Below are 27,268 nucleotides of genomic sequence, written 5' to 3' on the forward strand. Positions count from 1 at the left end.
CTTTATTTTTCAACTGCCTAAGAAAACTCACTATGAATACGACTAATCGTTTAATACCAAATATATATTATTAAATAATGAGCAAGTCGTCTTGTATTTACATTGTATAAAAAATCTATAACAATGCAAAACACAAGAGAAGTCGTTTTACCTCAAGTTACGATTAAATTATTACCTAATTTTTAGTGAAGTGGCCCAGTGAAATAGGTAAGAATCCAGATAAGTGCCTAAAATTAGAAAATAGTTGGGCTACATCCATCTAGGTACATAGGTACTCGTTACTACACTTTAAACTTATTATAATTTATCCTTACTATCCTTATTTATTTACCATTACACAAATAAAACAATAAATATGAGACTGAACACAGATAAAAAAAACACCTAATAATCAACATAATTTTACTCAAAACCTCCCAAAACAAAAGCGGATCAAACAAAAGCGGATCGGACTCTAATCTACTTAAATAATTTAAGTAAACAATAAAAAAACATTCCAAATGTAAAAAATACAATAGTTTTTACTTATATTTGGGCCTTCGACTCATTACACACCAAAATGGGTGTTTGATTTGGTGTTTGATGACCTATGATGTCATCCGTTGGCGATTTATATTCACCTAGAGGTCCTAGAGCATTTAATAACTGGATACACCTTGTATGTCATTTTCTGTACAAAACAGTCTGCCGATTTTTGCGGGGGAGGGGCACGTCAAATGTATGGTTATTTTTACGTAACGCACAAATAGCCATGTCAGATAAACGTCAGTCTATAAAAAAGTATGCACAATAGTGCAAGGCTTTCGGCAGAGGGGTAAGCTCTTAAAGGCGACTCACCAGTTATTAAATGCTCTAAGATATTCACACATTTCATGCTGCCCTCAGCACAACAATAATATCTGCTAATGATCCATATCGTTTTGGCATTTCAAATTAGTATTTGACAAGTCAGTCCGATCCCCAATACCTATATTTATGAATAAAATATCACATACAACAAAGACTATCTAGGTTAGTACACTTCACATACAAAACTGTCAGTTTGGTATCAACATCAATTAAATACCTAGTATAGTAGGTAAGTAGATTTATTTTTATTTTTAAATAGTTCATAAGGCAACCAATTCCCTGTTTTAACATTTTTAACATAATAGTCTTCTCTCTTCAAGTGTGCGCTTAGTATACCCACAAAATAGGTATTTAACACAAAAGGGCAATGCAATGCTATGTGCTTGCTTAGCTATTTTCTGGCGGCTCACAATAAATAATTAAATAAAACATGCTGTGAAATTTAAATATTAGAAAATAGGATTCAAGATGTTTTGTTAAAAAAAAAACGAAAAACACAAAACAAATCACACAAACAAAGTCGGTAGGGAGACCCTTACCGATTAAACATTAGCGACTGTGGGCCGCAGAAGGCCATTACCTTCTGAACTTCCTTCCCAAAAATGTCCTCTGTGTTAGTGTTACCCACTATTCTGATTTCTGGTGTGATATTTCAACCATGAGCCGGTCCTCCTCGGGCATGTCCTTGTCGTCCCAGCCCCACACGGGGTTCTCGGGGTGGTCATGGTCGTGGTCGTGGTCGTCTTCGACCTGCTTGGCCTCTTGCACGGACGGGTGGCTCCCATCTCCTGTCCGCGCCACTCTGTTCTTGATCATTTGAACGGAGACAGTCTTCAAGTCGTACGCCAAACCTAAGATGCAAACATAAGCACATAAAATATAAACAATTTTTACATTTTCGTTATATCAAATTAATGCCAAAAATATTTACATATTTGAACTATAAGGGGCCCACTGATTAACAGTCCACCGGAAGATATCGGCCTGTCAGTTAGAACAAAAATTTGACAGTTCCGAACAACTGACAGGCCGATATCGTCCGGCGGACTGGTAATCAGTGGGCCCCTATAGTATTCTAATCAAAGACACAACATTTATAAAAAAAACTATATTCGGGTCGAAAGATGGTTCCTATAACATCTAATTTTATAGGGATTAGCTGTCATGTATAATGTTCGTAAACATTTTTGGAAAGTTTAGGCCGTTAGTAGTAGTTACCGTATATTTATGAAATTACTGTTACATTTCTATACATATACCCATAGAAATGTAACAGTAAATTAATAAAAATACGGTAAATACATTTTTCTTCGCTTAGTTTTTAAAAGCGAATATGTATCACTGGTCTGAGTGAGTTGGAAATCAAGATCCTGAGGGTGTGCTTGTAGGACTTTTACCGACGGGGATCAACAATGGACAAAGTTCGATTTCTTCATACTTGTCTGATCATGACAAAAATGTATAACTGATGATCTGAAATGCTGCCAAATACGCCAAATATGAATCCGTAGACAAAGTGGCAACAAACGGCTGCCAACTTGAACTCCATTATTTTTGGAATGTTAAAAATTGATATCTGAGAAGAGAATCCAAAACACGTTTTAAGGTTTTGGTTGCAGTCTGCCCTTGCAAATATAGTCTAGTTTCCGTGTCGTTTTCTCATATCATGGCATTTGCCTGAATCAGAAATAGTACATTGCGCAACGAGGGGGGTAAGCGAGATTTGGTAAACGAGGTCTATAATTCACGACAGCCGCAGGCTGAAGACACCCGTTTCTCATTAAAATTAAAATACAACAAGGTTCAAATTAAAAATAAGATTTCTTTGTATGGTGGGCCCTACGAGGCGTTGTATCGTACGATATTGATCAATGACCACATGTGCCAGCATTCCCTTACGGTTGTAGGTTTTATTCGCTCAAGCAAATCAAAAAATTTGCGAGCCACTTAAAAAGGGACGCGATGACTGAGGTATGATGTTTGCATCTGGCACATATGTTACAAATGCAACGGGCTCGTTAAAAATTCGTGTCGTTTACAACTCGATTGCAAAAGTGGACGATGGAACAGTGGAAATTGCGAACCGCCAACAGCAAATATAGCTTGTAAATGTATTTTGGCCTCCAAGTATATAGCACCATGGCGATATTAGTGCGGTGAAATTGTAGCTTCTGCCATGCTCATTATCAGTCTGAGGGCTTCCCACCAACATCGAAATATCGATAATCGTGTATCTATCGTCCTCTATCTGTAGAAAACGTGTTTCGAATTTGCGATCTTGGCGACGCCCTCTAGTCCTTAATAGGCAATTAATGTGTACCGTATTTAGCTGCTAAGTCGATAACTGCCGTGGAGATGTTGGTGCGGTAGTTGCCGAGCTCTGCCGCCTTGTAGTCCCACGGGAACACATGGTGGTAGTTGTGCCAGCCCTCACCGACCGCGCAGATGGCCACAGTCAAGTTGTCAGTGGCGCCTATGTTTCTAGAATAGCAATGGATAACGTGTAGGTATAGTTTGCCAAAGGACTGTCTCATTTCAAACATAGACAGAGATAATCATACTATCTTTGTCATAGCACTTTAGCACCCAAAAGAAAAGGATGAGTATATTTTTGGTTTTTATTTACTGACAAATTGGTTTGACCAACTATATTTGATTCCCTTTTGAAAATAAAAGAGTAGCATTTTGACTGTTTATGGCTCAGGAAATCTACCCTTCTCCCGGTAAGTATTGTAGTATCTTACTTGTCAAAAGGCTTGTTCCCCCAGATGTGCGCCGCCGAGTTGACCAGCCACGTGAAGTTGAGCGAGAGCGTGTACCGCCAGATCGAAGCCACGTACCATGAGGTCCACGGGTCCTCGCCCCAGCAGTACACCGGTATCCACGACGGCAGCAAGAAGCACAGGATGGGCATCACCACTAAATACGTTCTGTAATCAAATTGTACCAGGAATTGTGTTAGGATGTAGGCAAAAATCATTTTATAATCTTATCTGTGTATTCACGTATTGTTACTGGACTGTATCTGTTTTTTACCCCAATAAAGAAAATAAAATAAAATAGACGCCGACGCTGGAGACGCTAGTGTGGGAGGCCCCTCGCATAATAGGCATCATCCTCAGGAATCGCCCATGCGTTTAAAGGTCCGTGTCTACGTATTACAAATTACAGATATCTTATTTATACGGTTTTAACACCCCCTGGCACTGATTAAAATAACCGACTTGGTTTCACATTACATCTCAAAACTTTTTTGTAGTAAAAGCGTTGCGAGACTTGCACCTTTTTACATGTAATGTTTTTGATGGCATTGCGTTTTCTAGCCTACTCACGATTACTGAGCTAAGCCGCGGACGGACTAGACAGGCAAACGTGGATAAACTACAAGGGTTTTTTTAGTTGAGGAACCCTAAAAATAGAGTAATCTATGGTCTAAACTTACTTGTGTTAGAACAAATTAAATTATTTTCAGAAAATATTTTAATTTGTTTTTATTTCAAGTAGACACACTACTATAAATTATAAACTTTGAATAAATGTCATATACTAAGAAAAAGTGACCAAGGCCTCCAGTGCCCCAGGCTGGAATCGAACCAGCGTCCTCTGCTATCGCGGCAGGTGCGGCAGGTAGCAGAGGACGCTGGTTCGATTCCAGCCTGGGGCACTGGAGGCCTTGGTCACTTTTTCTTAGTATATGACATTTATTCAAAGTCTAAACTTACTTCTTCTGAAACATGACGATGGGGTCCTTCTCAAGGTCGGACATGTCGATTTGGGCGCCCTTCTCGAACACCTCCTTGTGCTTGCGGAGCATGAGCCAGCCGATGTGCGAGAAGAAGAACCCGCGCCGCGCGTTGTGAGGGTCCGCGTCCGTCTCCGTGTACTTGTGGTGGACCCTGGAACAGACGAATGTACCGATAACAAGTATTCCTTACGAGTAGGTAATACAGATGACAATACGATAATTATAAGCACCAACTATGTATTAATAATATTTAAATAAGTATTTGGCAAAAATTCAATTTTTGGTACAAGCTTTTATCGCTGACTGTACTTTTCTTACGACAGACAACTAATACTCATCGAGATAATTCTAAAAAAACCCCTAACACAATTATTAGGTTATACGTTGTTTCATCACAGAGTTCCTATGGCCACCTCCTGTCTCCATCATCAGATCAGTTCGACAATACCATATTATTGTATTGTCATCAGAACTACATACAGCTGCCAATTTTCATGACGCTACGATCCTTGGAAGATGGTTAAATTAGTTACCTTAGATTCCATTACATAGTTACATACAGGTCGACCTAATAAAAGCTTGTTAAAAATGACAACTGTTAGACATGGGTTAGGTGTCAAGCATATAAGTGAGCTACAGATATCTCACCTGTGATCCCGGACCCACTCGTAGATGTGGTTCTGGAAGGCCATGGTCTGCAGCAAGGCGAGCACCAAGCGCATGGGCCAGCGGGCCTTATACGCGCGGTGCGCCCATAGTCGGTGAGCGCCCACGGTCACACCAATGGCGGACAGGAGTGTGAATATTACCGCTGTAACGTATCAAACCACTACGTTAGAATCTCATGATATAAAACTATTTTATCTACACACATGTCATTATTGCTCTATAATGCGTTCAGAAACCGTAGGAAATGACCAGCTTTATTACAACCAATTTTACTATGAGAACTTTCTTATCTGTGTTATAATGTTATAAGTAGTTATAACGTTACAATTTTTTTGTATCGTTATGAGTTTAAATTTGGAACAGCAGTCAACATTCAAGTGGGTCTCTATTCTAGTATCCATAGATATTAAAACAGTTATTGATACGAAACGTCAATTTAGTATGTTTTTTAATATAAACCGCACGATATTTGATCTCGAGTGACATGAGAATAGTGACTTCATTCTTTTGTCTAGGAATTAAAAAAAACTATGGATACGTGTCATGCCTGAAAAAAGTTTTCATTCACCGCCATTTGACGTACAGTTTATCTTTTAATTAGTTTTAAGTATGTGTTTAGATAAAGTAGTGTATGTAACTGTACATAATTAGGCATTAAAACACTCGTGTGATCCTATTAAGAAACTCCCTAACGTTCGTTTCTTAAACCCACACTCGTATTTTAATGCCTTTCATTATGTAGCAGTCACATAGACTACTATTACCGGATTTATATTACGTATACTTAATAAATTTAAAATACATCCGGACGTTTTCGTCGCGTCTAGGCGATAAAATACGTACCTACCTACATTACATATTTGATTATTTAGTAATCGAAGACAATGTTACGTAAGGATCTTTTAATTCAGGGATCGACTAACCGCGACTCTACTAGACACCCAAAAAATTTACACTTGTAAGACTGAAATCAACATTTGAGGCTCTTTGAGATTCCTAAAAACGATTACTAAATCGAATAAAAACGAACGGTCGGTTCTTCTCTTCAAAAGTTTGCCGAGTCGTTCTTAATCTAAATCTCTTATGAGAGTTTAACGACTTCTAGGCAAACACGCGGGAAGGGGCTAGTCTAACGGATCTTTAAAAACTCCGGCCTTAATACATCGGCCCAAGCTAACGGTAAATATACACAGTTTCCCAACCATACTAAATTTAAATAGGTGAAACAAAAAAAAACATGTGAGAGGTAATTGGACTTAATCTAAGTTTTCAAACAACCACAATGGACTTGTGGAGTAGGAACATTACTTTCATCAACTTTATGATTGTCGTAAAATTATATCAGTCTGCAAGTAAACAGCCAGAAAGGTTTCAAATAGCCTCAAGCCACGGCATGATCAACGGTAGAAATAAGTGACCAAAGATATTTCATTGTCTATTGTCTTTAACAACTTATACAAATCTTACCAAAGATAGGTGTCCATAGCTTGACATTGCCGGTGAAAATGAGATAGAAACCGTAGATAAGGCCGACGTGTAGATATACGAACGCCAGAACATTTCTCCACACAATCTGCCATCTGAAACGAAAACACTTTCTTAATTTACGCTCTGTGTTCACTCGACTTCATAAATAGAAATACATTTCTTTCTTAACCTTAATCCATTGCAATAAGGTGAATAAATTTAAACATATTATTTATGAACTCGGCTGCAATAAATCATTAATTTTCGCTGGACATACATAGATAGAGGTTTAATGCATTTAGCTGGTCCTGTATCATTGGCTTTCGTTTGATCTGTTGTAAAAGCGACACACCGGCGTGAGATCCCATTACGTATTGGATATCAAAATCCTAAGAGAAGGAACATTTAAGAAACTAATTTTATATTTTTTGCTTACACAAACGGGTCTACTGCGATATAGTTTCATTGTTTTTACCTTAAATTCCAAAATTTGTGTAATTGAATATGTGTACAAAACGTGAGAGTTTATATAGTATATAGTATAGTGTTATATTTTTTGTGTTTCATTCAACCCTTACCAGCGTTTTGCGAGATGAATCTATTGATCACTATGCAACTTTTGGGCGTTTTTTTTTGTTGTCCCCTACACTTTTTTTTCAAATTTGGGATTTTTTATGTTATTTCTACTCAGAATCACGAGCTGTTTCTATCCTAATAGGAGAAAAAAAGGGTCCCAAAATTTCCATACATTTTTCGATCTTTCCATTCCGCGACCGCCATACAAAGTCTATGAAAAATGGTGACGTAATGGAAATAAAAACCATAGGACACTTTTTTTCTCCTATTAGGATAGAAAGAGCTCGTGATTCTGAGTAGAAATAACATAAAAAATCCCAAATTTGAAAAAAAAGTGTAGGGGACAATAAAAAAAAACGCCCTTTTACTTTACAAATATTGACTATCGATACATTTTTAAAAATCAGATGTTGATGTTTTGTATGTACAATTTTTTTTTCTGCGATTTCGTTACTAGTTCCATAGTAAAAGTTGTTCAGTATGACCTCGCGATGGCTAAGATTTAAAAAACACCCAGTATATCTTCTATCTAATAAGAAGAATGATGCCTTAGTTTACCTTATTTCAATTGTCTACAATATGTTAAGTATATGGCAGTGGTTCTTAAAGTGGTTTCCGACCCTCCTAATAAAAACTGCCATTTTTCTGGCCCAGCTCTTGGTCGTCTTAAAAACGGGGCATAAAATGTTATGGGTACATTTCGATTCCCTAGTATCTAGTTTCAGGGTGGTGTCAGGGCCCATTTACCTATTCGCTTGCGACCCACCAATGGGTCGCGACCCATAGTTTGGGAAATGCTGTTATAATTATGTTATAAAAACGCACCTATATCCTGACATCTCCTAAAATATCGACCTACTACAATATCAAATCAAAAACACATTTATAAATCTGAATGGTATCCCGCTTTGCTCATGCAGCCTGAGAAGTAAATAAAGATTGCAGAATAGGTACAACAGCGTGTGCTGAGTAAAACTTTACATTATATCTAGTTATGTAATGGCTTTAAATAGGTACCCTGCGCAGTCTTAGAACTCTGTGATTTTCAATTAAGTATTTAGATGACTAGTGACTACCATTTGACTAGCAGTGCCTATAGTTATGGCCACAAAGTATTTCTATTACGGTTGCCTTTTGAATTCTGAATTATTTTAACAACTTTTATAGGAATGCATAAACAATGTGGTTGCTTCGTCATAATTTGAAGTATGTACAAACGTATTTGTAAGATTTGCTGGCTATGGATGAGGTCTTGGTGGCTCAGATGGCAGAGCGCTGGAGTATCGATCCAGAGGCCGTGAGTTCAAGTCTCACCCAAGACAGTAATTTTTCCACTTTTAAATTTATTCTAAGCTTAATAGCATCGATCGCAGATGTTTCTGCTTGTTAAAAAATTTAAAAAACGTGATTTAGTTTGCCGTTTTTTGTGTTATGGTACGGTACCCTTCGTGCTTGAGTCCGACTCGCACTTGGCCGGTTTTTTGAGACACCTATTTAAACGTGTAGGTAAACGAAACGAGTAAACGTAAACATTAGAATAAAAGCAAAGTATTTTTTTAAGTAGATCATTAATTTTGTCTGTCTACTCTGACCTATTTAAAACTAAGTTTACGCCATTAGACAATAACTAATCACCACAATTAACATTTCCTAATTATTTTGTCCACAAAAACCATGTCTTAATGTCACAACGTGTACCTTAATGATTTATTTATTTATATTTATTTTTGCATGGATTCGAAAGCAATTATGATAACGATTGATGTTTAGCAATAGGGAATACTACTGATGCATTTCTAAACAAGACTAAGTAAGTAAATAATAATATTGACTTTTGGACTGCAAACCTGGCGTACGCAATCTCGTTGAAGAGGTTTCTATGTCTACCTATAGGTATGTAATTTAAATACTGTTGTGGTTAAAATATTTAATCCTTAGGTAGGTAAGTAGGTATTATAAAAAATATTTTTTTACTTAAACTGTACCTACTTTCATACTTACGCGAGGTTTACACGCGTATATAGTCAATATTATTATTTGCTCAGTCATGGGTCATGGTTAGAGAAATGCATCACTACCTAGTAATTATTTCTTACCCTATAAATGTTGTACTATATAACAATGCAGTTTTTCATACAAATAGCTTTATTATAAGAATATATTAATTTTGCATAATGGACGCAAATAAGTCAGTTTGGTACAATAATTGCAATATTATTATGTTATTACGTTATTAGTGGTGGAAGCTGATGGTCACGGCACAGAGCTCTAAGCTTACTAAAGTTATCTTCTCTTCAGTTAAAAAATAAATAAATGTGATTGATTAACGTTTTGCAAACCAACCATAATCTTAACAACTGAATACTGACAGCAAGTGGTACGGCATTTAAATATTTAGATTAGTTTGAATAGATTTTAAGACTTGTTAATTTATATGTACATTTTATGCTTTTTGTTCTATACCTGTAGGGCTGATTTAGACGGCGCGCGAACTCGCATGCGATTTTAGTTACATTGCGGACTGTTGGTTAAGTCCAATTCAACCGCCCGATCAAAAACCGCGATGTAATGAATCTCGCATGCGAGTTCTCGTATCGTCTAAATGAGCCCTTATAATTTCAACTAAGCGATATAATAAATCTAATCAATTTTTAAAGTCCGATGAGCTCGGACTGTTTGGATATAAGTAGATTGTACAGTAAGCATCAAAATTTCAAAACAACGTACCTAACAGTCTATGCGTCAATTGGATCTACCATACATTCTCTAATAGCTTAACAAAAAGATGATAATATATATTATGTGTCTCTATATATCAGAACAATACGTAGTTTAATTATTAGACTATAACAAATAGGTACTTTAAAATGCGAACTACAGACTACAGAACTCAGGTATACCTATAATTAAGTTTGAAAAAGTACTAGTTTTTGGCGTGTTGTTTCGCTACTTTTTATATTATCATGCTTACTGAACCTACATATAGCACCAAACCAGATTCAAAATGAATGATTAAATGAAGTAGGCTCACTCGTAATCTCGTCGCTTGCCGGTAATCCTTCCTGTGATGACGGCGTTCATATTCTCGTCGTCCACATATTTGTTCTTGGCAGCGAATAAGCTGCCCGCCAGCGCGAGGGATGTTCCGGTCGTCATTGTACACTAATTCTGAAGACAAAAGCGACGTAAGGTAATGTTTCGTTTAGGCTTGTAAAAAGGACCTAATTCACATACCTATGGCAACGAATTATAAAAAATTAGTTAAAACATCAGTTTTTCAACACTTGACAGCAGTTTATAAACAGCATGCAAATTTATTTAATTTTAATTTAACTTTTATTTCAGTTAGTTTATATTGGGGGAATATATTTTGAAGTTGTAATGCATTGTTTATGGATGATTGTTGTTCTCCTCAAATGTTATTGTTATCTACATCAAGACTGAAAATGGCGAAATTATATACACAATTGTTTTACCATATATCTACATATATGGTAAAACAATTGTGTGCCCGTACCACTACGGGGTCCCGTTGTTTCCCATAAAGTTTTAAGTCATAATGTATTGTTTGTCATATTATCATTAGTCATAAAACCGAAACCTATAGATAGGTTAGGTTAGGTTAGGTTTGTTTTTTGGCAATCCTGAAAAGTGACGCGTTTCTGAACCAAATGAATTATGACTAACGAAAATTCGGGCAAACAATACATTATGGCTTAAAACTATTTGGGAAACAATAGAGACCCATCTATTACTTCTACACAGCGCCGGCCTGAGTACTCGATCAGGGCAGAGCGAGATTAAGTTTTGGCGCTCCATGCTCAGTATCACTGCCGTATAATTCGAACTTCAAGATATTCACAAGAGACGACACGTACTAGATCCATTCTAGATACGTTATAGTTTAGATTTCAACTAGTTCTCTTTTGCAGCGCAATTCGGGCAACCAATGTCACTTTTACGATAGATCGTGTTAGATATCTATTAAATGTGAATTCGATCTCTAAGTAATATCTTGTGGAAATCGTTCAAGAGTATCTCCAGAATCGCGGAAATGTCAAATTTGACAGGTTAGATCTTAAACATATCGTTATCGTATTTTGGCGATGTCTAAAAGATATCTAATAGATGTCTATTACAAAATCCGAATCGGGCCCTTAGGTTCTGTAGTTACCCGTCCGTTTTTTCAGGATGTTTGTTTTTACAGTATTTGCCATTTTGGCGCCCCCCTACCATTTGACGCCTAGAGCGGCCGCTCCACTCGCTCTACCATAGATCCTGCCCTGCTTTTACATCTAACCTAAAACAAAATCACTAAACGACATTGAAATGGTAATGAAGTCATAAAAGCGAAGTATATTAGAAAGGCTACTCTAGCTATTATATGGGGAAAAGAGACAGCACTTTACTTTCACATGCTGATATCACTTGAGCTCCCGTAGCGAGTACCATCTATTCCAACTTAGATAAAAACTGGTCAAGCAAGAGTGCTTGGTTACCTCGTTAGGATTGTTAGGAATAATGGCCTACATATATTCAATTTTTGTCTGCTTGACCTAGTCTGAACAGAAATATAAAGTCGATTCATCATCATTGTATTATTTAAAAGTGACTGGTAACGGATCGTGTCGTAGGTGCTAGTTATAATGAATTCTTTGTTCCGCATTTTAAAACCTAGACAGGTACCTAAATACCTAACAGTTGGGGATCCGCTAAGAAATGAGAAACTATTAATAAAAAATAAAATTGTAGGTTACAGATGTCTATTGTCTTTGTATTTAGGTAGTTGTACCTACGTACAGTTTTAATAAATTAAAAAATTATGTTTAAGAATAAGTGGAAAGAGATACCTACAAAAGTTGTAAATCTTGGTGTTATGGTAACTGCACTAATCATGAAACGTTGGAGTACCTTTAAACTTTCTACCGCTTAGTGCGTTAAAAGTTGAATAATGAATATCCTATTCGTCTTTTATGTTTTTCGACGTAACATAACTAACAAATTAAAAATTGTCTTTTTTCAATCATGGACGACAAGGCGCCATTTCTTCAAATTTAAGCAGCTCTGGCGGTTTAGCTTGAGTTGCGTTCTCGCGCGCGACACCATACATCTTGCGCGACTTCCAGTATGGAGTCGCGCGCGAGAACGCAACTCATGCTAGACCGCTGACTCATGCTGGACTCTTGTTTATTTTGCCAGTGTTTAAAAATTGATGTCAAATACTTATTTTAAAGGATTTGTGGTTTACCTATGTTTCATTTCTGGTAGCACGTCCATTATAGGGGTGGTTACTATGTTCCAACCTTTAAGCTCCTGACGAGCGGGTTTAAAATTTTACCAGCATAAATTTAACTACATACTTACGTCAAGTTGACAAAGAGTCAGAAAATAACTAGGGGCATTTTACTACGTGTAGGTCGCGCGTTAACTTCTAAAAGCCGAGAATGATAACGAAAATAGTAAATAAAAATATAAAACGGGATAACGGGGAACGGGAAACATTTAAATTTGTATAAAATTTGATAATGTTTATTTAACATTTACAATTCTACTAATTCATAAGTGGATGAAAGCGTAGGTATAACATCTTCGCGTTTTGCCGACTTTTACTTCCGTCAGGAAAGTAAATTCTTCAAAAATGGAACCTGTTTTGCGCTTGACCTCTACTTCGACTTTTGTCAATGCCTACGAGTATACACTTTCACTGCAAGATGCCCCGGCGGCTCTGCGATCTGTGCCAAGTGCACAACGAAAATGACACACCGCAGTTCATTCACTCCGCGCCGCGCCGGTACAACACAGCCTCAACGCTTTACTACAAACATTTAGTAACGGTGAGAGAAAATGTCTACGACACAAAGATATGTTTGCGGACATTACAAGTCACGTACGCAGTTTACATTAATAAATGCAAATATTCTCACTGCGTTGGTAAACTAAACGAAATGTTTTCGTTTCTAGTAAACTGAAATTGAATGTTTATTATATGTTAAGTTAAATTAGGTTAAGAAATTTAACCTAATACCTACCTACAAGGTAACATTAATCTAACTATACGATTTTTTCGATCAGTTTAGTATAACTTACTGACAGTTTAAATTAAATTAAATTGTGCAGTCTCGATGTGCAAAAAAAAGTATTGTTCAGTAATAAAATTAATACCTTAATTAGGTTACTCTGCTTTCTATCTCATGTAACAATTTTATAAAATACCAACCAATTTATTTGTTAATGAACTAATAAATAACCGATGTTATACAGTCAGTAAGCAGTCTAACTACTGGAAGTGGGCCAAAATCGTTAGTTACGAATGAAGATTTAAATTAATACCGCCGCGCGCGGCCGGGCTAGCACATGATTGGCGCGACAGTATCTCGCGGCGAGATAGACTACTCGTCTCTCTTTAATTAACATAGACTACCCCGCGAGATACTGTCGCGCCAATCATGTGCTAGGCCTACAGTGTAAGTATTGTAAAAAGAGCAAACCATGAGCAAACCCAATTCGTTATTCCGTTGATATTTCGGAGCTTAATGCGTGATATGCGTTCCGTTAAACGCGTTACGGTTACACTTAGGTTATTGCTGGAAATGCTAAAATACACAGTTGAAGTGTTTTTAAAGGGATTTAATGCGGATAAAGATAGCGCGGCAGTGTGCTGGCCCCTGGCCGAGGCTTCGAGAATAATCAACGCTCATTGATGATGATGTTCATTTCACAAATTTTTTCGTTCGTCACGCATCAAACAGACTTAGGTAACTGTACTTGTACCCCACTGCGCATAACAACCGTAGCTGTAGGTGACAATGCAAAATCAGTGCGAATTTAGAATGAATTGCGCGATAGTACGGTAAACAAATGTAACTTACGCGTGTTATGCTTGGTAAGGCAGACTTTGGAATAACTTGACATTAGTAGATACCTAGGTATGTTATTTTAAGAAACCTTATATGTTTTATACCTATGTAACATATGGTAAGCAATTCTCTTGTCTGTATTTCTACTTACAACCGTATACATTGACAAATAAATTATGAATTACTTGCTCTATGTATTATGTTTTTCTACTATAAAATAATTATTTTATAGGTAATAATTACACTCGTGTAAGAACGATCCGAACATGGCTCAAATTAGCTATAGGTAATCATAGAATTAAGAAGTTTTGCACACATTTAAAACGTAAGTAAGTACCTTGCGTAATATGGAAATTCAAACAGAAGTTCAGTATAAATTTCTATGACAGGTGACCGCTGATCACGTGGTGCTTTCTATAGAAAACGAAGTGTCGGATGCCTCTGCAGGGACCGGGCCCGTTATCTATCTAATCTATCTATCTATCTAATACCTTTAAACGAGCAATTCTTGTATATTTATTTATATATATATTTCGGGGATCTCAGAAACGGCTCTAACGATTTCAATGAAATTTGGTATATAGGGGTTTTCGGGGGCGGAAAATCGATCTAGCTAGGTCTTATATCTGGGAAAACGCTAATTTTTGAGATTTTATATGTTTTCCGAGCAAAGCTCGGTCTCCCAGATATTAACGTGAGACGTACATCCTTAAAACTTATATATACCCGTAATTTTCCTTTACAATCTTAATATTGTTTACACAGAATGTTACGATATAAAATAAAAATACCGTAAAACGGGGTGAGTAGGTTTCGCGGGGAGAGGTGGGTTATGAATGGGGAGAGAAGGTTTGAGAGGGGGGTGAGAAGGTATTTTAAGGCTACTGCTACAAAAATAATGTATTCCAATTTAAAATGGAGCTATAGTAATACGCATAATAAAAAAAAATCGATCCAACAATCTTCTAAAATCACCTTTGTATGAAAACCCCTCTCACCCTAAATACGAGGCACTACGGGGTGAGGTGGGTTTTCCTGTTTATCGTCAAAGTTATGAAATGGAACTACCCAAAATAAAATAAAAACTAAAATACAAACGTCCGGAACACTTATTATATACACCATTCAGTTTTCATATGTAAAAATAAAATGTTATCGAGGTTTGAATTTCAGTTTTGACCCTACTCACCCCATTTTACGGTATCTGGGTGAAAACATATAAAAAATGCGCGTTTTGCTAGAGATAAGATTTTCCCTAGATCGACTTTTCGCCCCTGAAAACGCCCATATAGCAAATTTCATCGAAATCGCTAGAGCCGTTTCAGAGATCCTCAAATTATATAAATATATATACATACATACAGTGCCAACCACTTAAATAGCCTCACCTATATATTGTGAGTATTATAATTATACGTGATTATTTTTATCAATATATCTTAAATTTGAATTGTACGCCCTGACGTTTATCGAACGACACATTAACAAGTCCGAACTTGTCTGCGCGCGAAACGTTGTGGACGCAAGAGCTAATACGGGCCGTCCACATGAATAGCCTCAGTGTAACATAATCGTCCAAACCGTGCATGTAAGTTTCGCTTTCAAATTTATTTTATTATGATTAGATAATACAGATGGCATTCTATTAAGAGTGCTATTACATTTCGGGGATGAGCGAGTTTAGGTATTTTACGCGCTGCGGCAGGCCCCGCGAGCTCAGGTCGCCGAACCCTTCCACCGCATTTTCCCTCGGTCGCACTACAATGATGGATTAAACATTCTTGATCCGATCGTGAAGCACATTGAAATCAATCATAACAACACTAACTGTACTTTAATATCAAAGTCCTAAAAATGTTATTTGGTACGAAAATACTAAATCCAGTGCAAATATACATACTTATGTAGGTCATTATTACTAGAAAGAAATTATACGTACTTACTTAGGTACTCGCTTATTTTCATTTTTCGTCATTGCATATGGTATAGGTTGTATAGTGAAACTATTTTAGCTATATAATAAAACCTTTAATTTGTATCTTAAGTTAGAAACGAGCTGATACTAATCATCTGATGATGATGATGAAGGTGGTCACGGATACCAATCAACCATGTAGTAACATGATTAGGCTCGTTTGATTCGTCTCAACAAGATCTTTGGCACTAGGTGACACTCAGGGTCTGATAATGGAGCTGGAAGGTGGCCACTGGTACCAGTCAACTATGCAATTAAACCACTTCGTGTTTGGGCTCGTTTGATTCATTTCAACAAGATCTTTGATACAAGATATGACTCAGGGTCTGATGATGGAGCTGGAAGGTGGTCACCGGTACCAGTCAACCATGCAACTAAACCACTTCGTGTTTGAGCTCGTTTGATTCGTCTCAACAAGATCTTGGACACTAGGTGATATTCGGGGTCTGATGATGGAGCTGGAAGGTGGTCACCGGTACCAGTAAACCATGCAACTAAACAACTTCGTGTTTGGGCTCGTTTGATTCATTTCAACAAGATCTTTGATACAAGATATGACTCAAGGTCTGATGATGGAGCTGGAAGGTGGTCACCGGTACCACTCAACCATGCAACTAAACCACTTCGTGTTTGAGCTCGTTTGATTCGTCTCAACAAGATCTTGGACACTAGGTGATATTCAGGGTCTGATGATGGAGCTGGAAGGTGGTCACCGGTACCAGTAAACCATGCAACTAAACCACTTCGTGTTTGGGCTCGTTTTATTCATTTCAACAAGATCTTTGACACAAGATAGGACTCAGGGTCTGATGAAGAAGCTGGAAGGTGGTCACCGGTACCAGTCAACCATGCAACTAAACCACTTCGTGTTTGAGCTCGTTTGATTCGTCTCAACAAGATCTTTGACACTAGGTGATACTCAGGGTCTGATGATGGAGCTGGAAGGTGGTCACCGGTACCAGTCAACCATGCAACTAAACCACTTCGTGTTTGTGCTCGTTTGATTCGTCTCAACAAGATCTTGGACACTAGTGGATACTCAGGGTCTGATGATGGAGCTAAATGGTGGTCACCGGTACCAGTCAACCATGCAACTAAACCACTTCGTGTCTGGGATGACAACCTTCCAGCTGCACATCAGACCCTGTGAGTACTATGTTGTGTCAAAGATCTTGTTGAGACAAATCAAACGAGCCCAAACACGAAGTGGTTTAGTTGCATGATTGACTGGTACCAGTGACCACCTTCCAGCTCCATCATCAGACCCTCAGTACTATCTTGTGTCAAAGATCTCGTTGAGAGGAATCAAACGAGCCCAAACACGACGTGGTTTAGTTGCATGGTTGACTGGTACTGGTGACCATCGTCCAGCTCCATCATCAGACCCTCAGTACTATCTTGTGTCAAAGATCTTGTTGAGACGAATCAAACGAGCCCAAACACGAAGTGGTTTAGGTGCATGGTTGACTGGTACCGTTGACCACGTTCCAGCTTCATCGTCAGACCCTGAGTTCTATCTTGTGTCAAAGATCTCGTTGAGAGGAATAAAACGAGCCCAAACACGAAGTGGTTTAGTTGCGTGGTTGACTGGTACCGGTGCCAACATTCCAGCTCCATCATCAGACCCTCAGTACTATCTTGTGTCAAAGATCTTGTTGAGACGAATCAAACGAGCCGAAACACGAAGTGGTTTAGTTGCGTGGTTGACTGGTACCGGTGACCACCTTCCAGCTCCATCATCAGACCCTGAGTCCTATCTTGTGTCAAAGATCTTGTTGAGACGAATCAAACGAGCCGAAACACGAAGTGGTTTAGTTGCATGGTTGACTGGTACCGTTGACCACCTTCCAGCTCCATCATCAGACCCTGAGTTCTATCTTGTGTCAAAGATCTCGTTGAGAGGAATCAAACGAGCCCAAACACGAAGTGGTTTAGTTGCGTGGTTGACTGGTACCGGTGACCACCTTCCAGCTCCATCATCAGACCCTCAGTACTATCTTGTGTCAAATATATTGTTGAGACAAATCAAACGAGCCCAAACACGAAGTCGTTTAGTTGCATGGTTGACTGGTACTGGTGACCACCTTCCAGCTCCATCATCAGACCCTCAGTACTATCTTGTGTCAAAGATCTTGTTGAGACGAATCAAACGAGCCCAAACACGAAGTGGTTTAGTTGCGTGGTTGACTGGTACCGGTGCCAACCTTCCAGCTCCATCATCAGACCCTCAGTACTATCTTGTGTCAAAGATCTTGTTGAGACGAATCAAACGAGCCGAAACACGAAGTGGTTTAGTTGCATGGTTGACTGGTACCGTTGACCACCTTTCAGCTTCATCATCAGACCCTGAGTTCTATCTTGTGTCAAAGATCTCGTTGAGGGGAATCAAACGAGCCCAAACACGAAGTGGTTTAGTTGCATGGTTGACTGGTACTGGTGACCACCTTCCAGCTTCATCATCAGACCCTGAGTTCTATCTTGTGTCAAAGATCTCGTTGAGAGGAATCAAACGAGCCCAAACACGAAGTGGTTTAGTTGCATGGTTGACTGGTACTGGTGACCACCTTCCAGCTCCATCATCAGACCCTGAGTTCTATCTTGTGTCAAAGATCTCGTTGAGAGGAATAAAACGAGCCCAAACACGAAGTGGTTTAGTTGCGTGGTTGACTGGTACCGGTGCCAACCTTCCAGCTCCATCATCAGACCCTCAGTACTATCTTGTGTCAAAGATCTTGTTGAGATGAATCAAACGAGCCGAAACACGAAGTGGTTTAGTTGCATGGTTGACTGGTACCGTTGACCACCTTCCAGCTTCATCATCAGACCCTGAGTTCTATCTTGTGTCAAAGATCTCGTTGAGAGGAATCAAACGAGCCCAAACACGAAGTGGTTTAGTTGCGTGGTTGACTGGTACCGGTGACCACCTTCCAGGTCCATCATCAGACCTATATATTCTGATTCTGACATGTCATCAAAAGCATTTGTATTCAGCCATTTTTTAATTTAGTACCTATAAAATATCAGATCATTTCAAATATCTTTAATGCTGTCCGGTAGTTACATACTATACTATAAAACCAAATACACAGTACTAGGATCAAAGTTTCTCAGTCGCCGTTTACACGTACTGTCACGCACACAGTATAGCATTTTACACGGCGCCTGCCGCACACAATGATAAAAAACCTCGTCGTCGCCGTTGAAAACGTGCGGAGCCGACCGACACACGTCCTACCTCTACAAGCTCTGCCGCGGCACTGAGCTCACGACCGCGCGTCATCGGTAATATTAGAGTCGTTTTCAAAAAATTGCCAAAAAATTATAGTAGAATTTCATAAACACTAATGTATACCATCAGTATAAGCAAACGCTGCAGATTGCTTGAGTATGAAAATGACTTCGATATTAAGTAGAATTTCGTAGGAATTGACACTTGTTTCGGAGAGAAAATTGAGTTTGTTTTTCTTCGATTTTCTCTTTCTCAAAGGTATTTAGGAAAAATGTCAAAAGTAATTCCTAATGTACAGGGTATTAGTAATACAAAATAGCCAGCTTTACCAGTGTAAACTTCTCAACATTTACAAATACGAGCTCACAATTTAGTGCTTCACGTGGTTTTTCGGAAACAACCATCAGAAAAAAAATCATTACTAATTTAATAAGCCCTTTTTCCAATATTTAAAAAGTAATTCCTAAAGATAAGAAGACGCTTTTACCGTAACAAGTACTCATTGTTTCTAATAATGACCCTAAAGTACTGAATGTTATCGAGGAATATCATCAATTTTGCATTATTTTGACTTTTCTTGTTGGAGCGCTCTTAAGTACCTGCAGTAACGCGATAAACACAGTGTTTTTGTGACTATGGGACGTGGTAAAAAACTTACAAGTTTAGAAATTGAAAAGGTTAATTTTTATTTAACTCTAAAATTATCCCATCGTGAGATAGCTAAAAAAATAGGTCGCAGCCCTAAAGTTATTAATAATTATGTTAAAAATAAGGAAAATTACGGCCACCAGTATAAAGGACGCACAAAATTTGCCACTACGGATCGAGAACGTCGACTTATTTTACGCTCTCCTTCAAATTCCACCAAGACCGCCAGGCAAATAGCTAGTGAAATAAATACTAGAGCATCTCTCTCTACAGTTCGACGGATTATTAGAACATCATCCCACCTCAAACGAAAAAAAATCATGAGTAAACCTCCTTTGCGCGAACAACATGTGGCGGGTCGACTGTCTTTTGCTAAAAAGTACATGTGCTGGAAAACCGAGTGGCGAAATGTGATTTTTAGTGATGAGAAAAAGTTTAATCTAGATGGTCCAGATGCATTTAAATATTATTTTCATGACCTAAGGAAAGAACCGAAAGTACTATCACGTCATCATTCAACTATCGGATCGGTGATGGTTTGGGGAGCAATTTCTTACTATGGTACTGTTGATTTAATTGTGGTAGACGGAAGACTAAATGCTGAAAAGTATTAATTTATTAAAAGAAACAAAAAGTAAGATCAGAAAAGTAATAGGTAGAAAAAAATGTTTTTTCAGCGTGATAATGCTCCCATACACACATCAGTCATAGTTACAAAGTGGTTTGAAGAAAACCAGATTGAAGTTCTAGATTGGCCTTCCTTGTCCCCTGATCTGAACATCATGGAAAATGCCTGGGGTTGGCTGTCTCGGCAAGTTTATTACAACAGAAGACAGTTTAGTAATAAAGAAGAACTGATTCAAGCTATTTACACTGTTTGGGATTCTGTGGACGTTAATTACATACATTCTTTATATGAATCACTACCTAATCGTATTTTCGAATTAATAAGGTATAATAGAAGGTATACGAAATATTAAATGAAAGAGTTTTAATAACTAAACAGTATCTTTTAGCATGTGAGGCTATTCAAGTGGAAGGGTCAATTATTTGTTTGACGTTATTTCTTAAAACGTTGATTAGATAACAATAAATATTTTATGTACTATTACAAGGCTTCTTGTTTTATTTCATATTTAATGTTTAATGTATATCTCCTTTTTATATTACTATGAGAAATATTAATTTTGGTGAGTGAGGCTATTCAAGTGGCTGGCACTGTATACACAAGAATTGCTCGTTTAAAGGTATAAGTTATACTTAAGTACGAAATTAAAAAAAAAGCATTGACTGTTTTTACATGCGGTTACTGTTTAGTTTCTGTACTGTTTATCTTTTAATCTCTGTTTGCTAATACATACCTATGTTGTTGTGTAGCGCGTGAATCTTCACGTTAGTGCTAAAAGTTTCGTAAATCACTTTTCGAAGATGCTGTTTTGGAAAGTACAAAGTTCTTAATTAAACAACTTTCAAACAGTTATATAAAAAGGTTTTCCTCTAAATTCAACTCTTAGTTTTTCGTTATTTTTTGCGAAGGTAACTTAGGTTACCTATTTAACTCGTTTCCCTTTCTCCCAGTAATTATTTGACATATACATATATATATAATATATATATATATGTATATATATAATATATATATATATATATATATATATATATATATGTAGTCATCTTGAAATTTCATAGTTTATTCTTAGTTATAGTTTGTTCTAATAGGGTATTCCCCTAGCCCTACTATTAATAGTTTATTTTTCAGAAATGTCGAAACGATTTGCTAATAAGTATGGAATTTATATAAAACATTACACAATGACGTCACGGTCAACTCACCTACTTTTTATATTTCTATCAGATTTATTAAATAGAACTTGTGTTTAAAACAACTGCTATCTATGTTTTTCTAATAATTATCTGGTGCTTCATTGCTTCATGCTTGTAAATTTCTATTTAGAATCTAGATTAAATATGTACCAACAAAAAAAGTGGGATCAAGTACAATATATTTGGAGCAAAAAATAAATTGCAAATACGAACCTACAACTCTCATATGACTGTGTTTTTTTCATGTTATCACTATTTTTTGGTTCAGGCATGTTCAGGGCTCTTGCTGAAAAGGGAGTCAGTAGTAATAAATAACTAGCACTCGCACGTGTGCACAAACTGCCCATTATTCTATCGACAATTGTGTAGAATCTGACAGAACTATGTTTTCAAATATTTTACGACACGTTTGTGTGGTCGTAAAATGTTTTCAACTTAAACTAAAGGGGTCAGTATCGTTTGGCTTGGCACGGTTTAACAAACGTCTCCACGTAGGACTTCTCCTATTATAATAAATCTAAAAGGTGTTTTCAAAGAACAACGAATTTGTTTCCTAAAAAAATATTGGTGTCTTTTCCGTAGACGGAACAATGGTGTGAGAAATGCAAATGCGGTAAAGATGTGAAGGGGTACACCCAGGGCCGGATTAAGCATGTCGGGGCCCCTAGGCAGTGCAATGCTCGGGGCCCCCTTAGGCCCTTACAGTCAATTCTGCATACATAATGTTCATTTTTCAGTTCAGGGAAGTAAGTTTGTGGTTTTAATTTCAACCTTCAGGTGTCGGTTGAGCCGATCCGAACATGCCAAGCGATGTCTTTCTCGCTCTTATTGCGTGGACATAAAGCTTTTTTCTATCAGTTTTTGCCGATTCCTTTTTGCGTCAAGTGTGGGGAGAGCCCTTTTTTTCTCAATAGGTAGTTAAATATTGTGCGAGGCTGAACAGCGATTGTCCGACCATAATACCATACGCCGAGCCACATGATTAAAATTAACGTAATAATAAAGATATTCCATAGGTTTAAATTCCTATTCATTCACCAGTCAAGTTAGCATGTAAGTACAGGGTCAACCAGAAAAGCACCAAAAAAACGCGAGCGCAGTGAGCGCGAAATTTTTCTGTTAAAAAATTGTGAAAGCGTGTTAAAAAGGCCGGGCCGGGCCTAAAAATCCGAAGTTCCACAGTGAGCAGAGCTTTCATGCGAGGTCAAAGTCGTGCTTCAGGATAAGCTCAGCTAGAGCACAGACGCCAACCAATCTCCATTGTATTAAAAAGCGAGGCCGCAGGCCGAGCTTGGCGCAGCGAGGCCAAAGGCTAAGCTGAAGAAGAGGATATTTGGAAGACAAACCAAAAATGGAGGTAAAAAGTGAGGCTGAAGGTCGAGTTCAGCAATCTCCACATTACTTAACAAGCCCAAAGCATACTTATAACCAGCGAGGTGAGCTTTCATGCGAGTCAAAAGGCCAAGCTTCTTAAATCAATGTTTATATTTGTTAAAAAACGACGCCGAAGAAAGCAGCGCTCTGACAAGAACCAATCGTCAAATGTTACTCGACAATAATATGTGCAAGAGTTATTCGGAGATGAGGTATTAGGCCCTCGGGAGCCTGAAAATCGAGCTCGATATTACAGACTTTAAATCTATAAAATAACATAATTTACATAATCATCTAATGATTGTGTATCTGAGAAACTGATATTGGACATTAAGTAGGTATTAGGTATAAACATTTAGGTACAATAAAAACAATATTTATGAATTTTGGCCATATGAAACAAATATTGTTTTTGGCGCGCGCGGGGCCGCCGGGGCCCCCTAGCCGAGGCGGGGCCCCCTATCCGAGGCGGGGCCCATAGGCAGTTGCCTACTCTGACTTAGGGTTAATCCGGCCCTGGGTACACCGAGCGTATGTAGCTATAGGACCGCCATCGACACCCGTGTTACTGACGCACGCATAGGTAGAATCCGCCAGGATGCAAGGAATATTGAGATTAATCAGACATTGGGCTCTTTAATAAAATACTACCGTTTTAAAAAACATGAAATCCTATTTCCCCCTCATCCAAAATCCTTTCTTAGCGGACCTACACTACATTAGAAGAATTTATGGAATACCTATTTAGCTATACGCGTTTAAAAATTCATGATTATACTTTTAATGGCTGTGCATTGTCCAAACATCCCCCAAGCCCGTTTTCGTTGCGCTTAAGTGTACATATGTATATTTATTATCGGTGGGAGTCAGTGTTGGGCGCAGTTAACGATGTAGGTACTATTTGGCATTCATCAAATCATCATACATTTTTAAGCTATATATAACAGGTATACCTACATAAAATAAATATGTTCCATGTGTAGGTATGTGTAATTGTGTAGGTAATTCGTTCACTTGTAACCAGAGTTCGAGGTTTTCAAGAAGATTGCGGTTAGAGTTAGCTGTAAAAATGTGTCGGCTTGACTAAACTTGGTCACGACGTAAACGAATATAGTTGGCTAAAACGACTTGATACTTTTGGTGTTGACCTTAGTATACAATGTTGGTATTAAAATGGTACCTACGTCTACGTTCTGTTTCAATTATATGGAATCAAAAATCTTATTTGAATATCTTAATCTTTCGTCGGTAAAATACTTACTGCCAATAAGATATGCCTAGATAGGTGTGGGTGTAGTTAGGTGCTTGAATATTTTATTTTCGTTTTCACATTTTTGGTTTTTGGTTGGAAAACAAGACTGGCGGAAAAACCTTTTATCACAATTTATTTTAGCAACCTATCCAATTTAAAGAAAAGGTGTGCTATTGTTAACTCAAGTATTAGTTAGTAGGTAGTTCGAGTTTAGGACTCCAATTTCTGATATTTTTTTAATTTTTTTTATAAAATACCTTGCTCTTTAAAATATATTTTACCGAATTTGCCAGTTTAGCAAATAATAGCTGTTTTGAAATTTAGTATAAGTACTTACACAACCTACCCTACTTGCTACTAATGTGTAGGTAGTCTTAGTACTCTAATAAAGATTTAGGTAGGTAATTGTCACTAGTCTAAGCTAACTTTGATGTACGTAATATAAAAGTATTACATCAAATATACATAAAATAAAAAAAATATTTACTGTAAAATATGAAGCTTTACCTATCTATTATCATACATAATACATATCCATTATACGAGTAATATAAAATAATGGATATGTATATCTTGAATCTAGAAAAAAAGCGAATGTTAGTGAGTGGTGTCTATAGGTTTTCTTTTCAAAATCACGACAAAATAAGGTGAAGTGAGAGAACTAGGCCAAAATATATTAGTAAGTAGATCGCATTTTTAATTCAAGAGATACGTTCTGAGAAGACATTAAATTATTTTGTGTTTATTGTCTACGTCTATTCACGTAAGTACCTACTCAAATTTAGCCTCATTTCATTATAAATGCAGATCCTTAACGGAGACTACTTATTTTTATATTATTTTTTTCTAGTGTCAGTCTGATATTCATAGTGTACCTAAATTCTTATAATTTTAGTAAAGACAAATTTGTACCTTCTCTTATTTCAAGTAAATTGCAACGTTATGAAAGTAATAAATCAATTTAAATTAGTTTGCTGAAAAATGTAGGAAATAATCAAACGCGCTAGGTCGCGCTAGACGCATCGCGCGCAATAAGCCGCACGCCTGCGGCGCAGCCTGCAATGAACATCGGCATCACTAGCTCTTCTCAAGACAGTTCTAATTTTTCTACTTTTTTGGCTATATTTACTCGAGATACCGGAAAATTTACTAACGTCGGTAATTAACACATTCATTGCCACCCAGACAAACAATACATCCGCGCCAGGCCACAAAAATTTCATCATAAATATATAAAGCTGTAGTATGTACCACGATCCCGAGTATCGGGTCGTCCGGCCTGGGAACGAAATCATAAAATACCCGATAGTCGGGTTTTCGGCACTGAATGTAATCCGCTACCAAAAGGTCCATTCTGAAAAATCGTTCTCTTAAAAAACAACTACTAGATTATTAGGTTAGCCACAAGACCGCTGATTGTGTTAGATATTACCTCTACTTTTGAGTTTGTTATTAGTACAGTTTTCTTTTATTAAGGTGTACAGTTAGCATTATAAGTAACGGATCAGACTACGCGTCAAAAGTAACCATTCTCTAATATAATAGCTCTACAAAAATATAATATGTCACTTATGTTTTCAATATATTAGACTGTAAAGATGATAGATACTTTGGGCCCGATTCGGATTTTGTAATAGACATCTATTAGATATCTTTTAGTCGAATAATAACGATATATTAATAACGATAAGTATAACGATATGGTAAGATCTAACCTGTCAAATTTGACATTTCCGCGATTCTGGAGATACTCTTGAACGATTTCCACAAGATATTAAGTACTTAGAGATCTAATTCACATCTAATAGATATCTAACACGATCTATCGTAAAAGTGACATTGGTTGCCCAAATTGCGCTGTAAAAGAGAACTAGTTGAAATCTAAACTATAACGTATCTAGAATGGATCTAGTACGTTTCGTCTCTTGTGAACATCTTGAAGTTCGAATACGGCAGTTTAGAACCTGAACTGTAAAGATATAATATCTCTATTAAGAAAATAATTCCAGGACGGCAAATACTTTTGGAGCGTTGTTCCATCCACTGCTATTGATGCTGACTGTACGATAAAGCATATTGTTATTTTATGTTAAGGGCTCTAAGGGGAATTAACGTGTTTTTTCACCGTTAAATAAATACTCCAAAAAGGGTTATTTCGAACTAATAAACATTATCAAATCGTTTACTAATGTTTAATACGTTCATATACTTAAGGCAATATTAATGCCAAATAGAATTACGATAATCTTAACTTACACCCTATATTATATTAACATACAAAACTTAATATTTAACTGTCACTAACAATTTAAATATATTTTAATATACGTACCAACTTTCAAAAATGACGTCACTCTAAATCCAAGAGAGATGAACACACACTAACATAACATGCACATTGACGTGAAAGTAATTAATGCAATAATATTAGACAAGCGCCCGTGACATTGGTGTGAGAGAGCGGCGAGCTTTAGCCGGCGCTCGCGCCGCGCCTCGTACTTATAGCTTCAGGTTCCGAGCACTTTCCCCACCTGCTGAGTTTTCTCAAAACATTGTCAGAGCACTGTCAATATGACAGAGAACATTTTTGGTTCTAATTTTGACTGCTTTAGGCCGCAACATACGCTTAGTATGTCTATTAAACATTCTGAAGTCAGTGTACGTTCGAATTGGCCTCTTTGACTAATCTACTACTACTAGTCTCGATTATTATAAATACTAATATTGTAACATATACACACTTACAAAAGTAAAACTTGTCAATAAATAAAAAAAACAACGGGTTGCACTCAGGGAGTGCCGG

At 37.3% G+C, this 27,268-nt stretch overlaps 1 protein-coding gene across 1 annotated transcript; it reads right to left on the minus strand.

Moving 5' to 3' along the window:
- Window positions 1-1,412: 1,412 nt before the first annotated feature.
- On the minus strand, window positions 1,413-27,004 carry LOC134651574 (acyl-CoA Delta-9 desaturase-like). Its single transcript, XM_063506682.1, has 8 exons — window positions 26,798-27,004; window positions 10,338-10,474; window positions 6,731-6,843; window positions 5,243-5,405; window positions 4,572-4,745; window positions 3,594-3,779; window positions 3,170-3,330; window positions 1,413-1,700 (listed from the first exon to the last, which is right to left on the minus strand). The coding sequence occupies exons 2-8, from the start codon at window positions 10,460-10,462 to the stop codon at window positions 1,477-1,479; spliced, it is 1,146 nt and encodes a 381-aa protein (XP_063362752.1). The 5' UTR covers window positions 10,463-10,474; window positions 26,798-27,004; the 3' UTR covers window positions 1,413-1,476.
- Window positions 27,005-27,268: the final 264 nt, after the last annotated feature.

This window comes from Cydia amplana, chromosome 1, assembly GCF_948474715.1.
Source record: "Cydia amplana chromosome 1, ilCydAmpl1.1, whole genome shotgun sequence".
Classification (NCBI taxonomy): Eukaryota; Metazoa; Arthropoda; class Insecta; order Lepidoptera; family Tortricidae; genus Cydia; species Cydia amplana.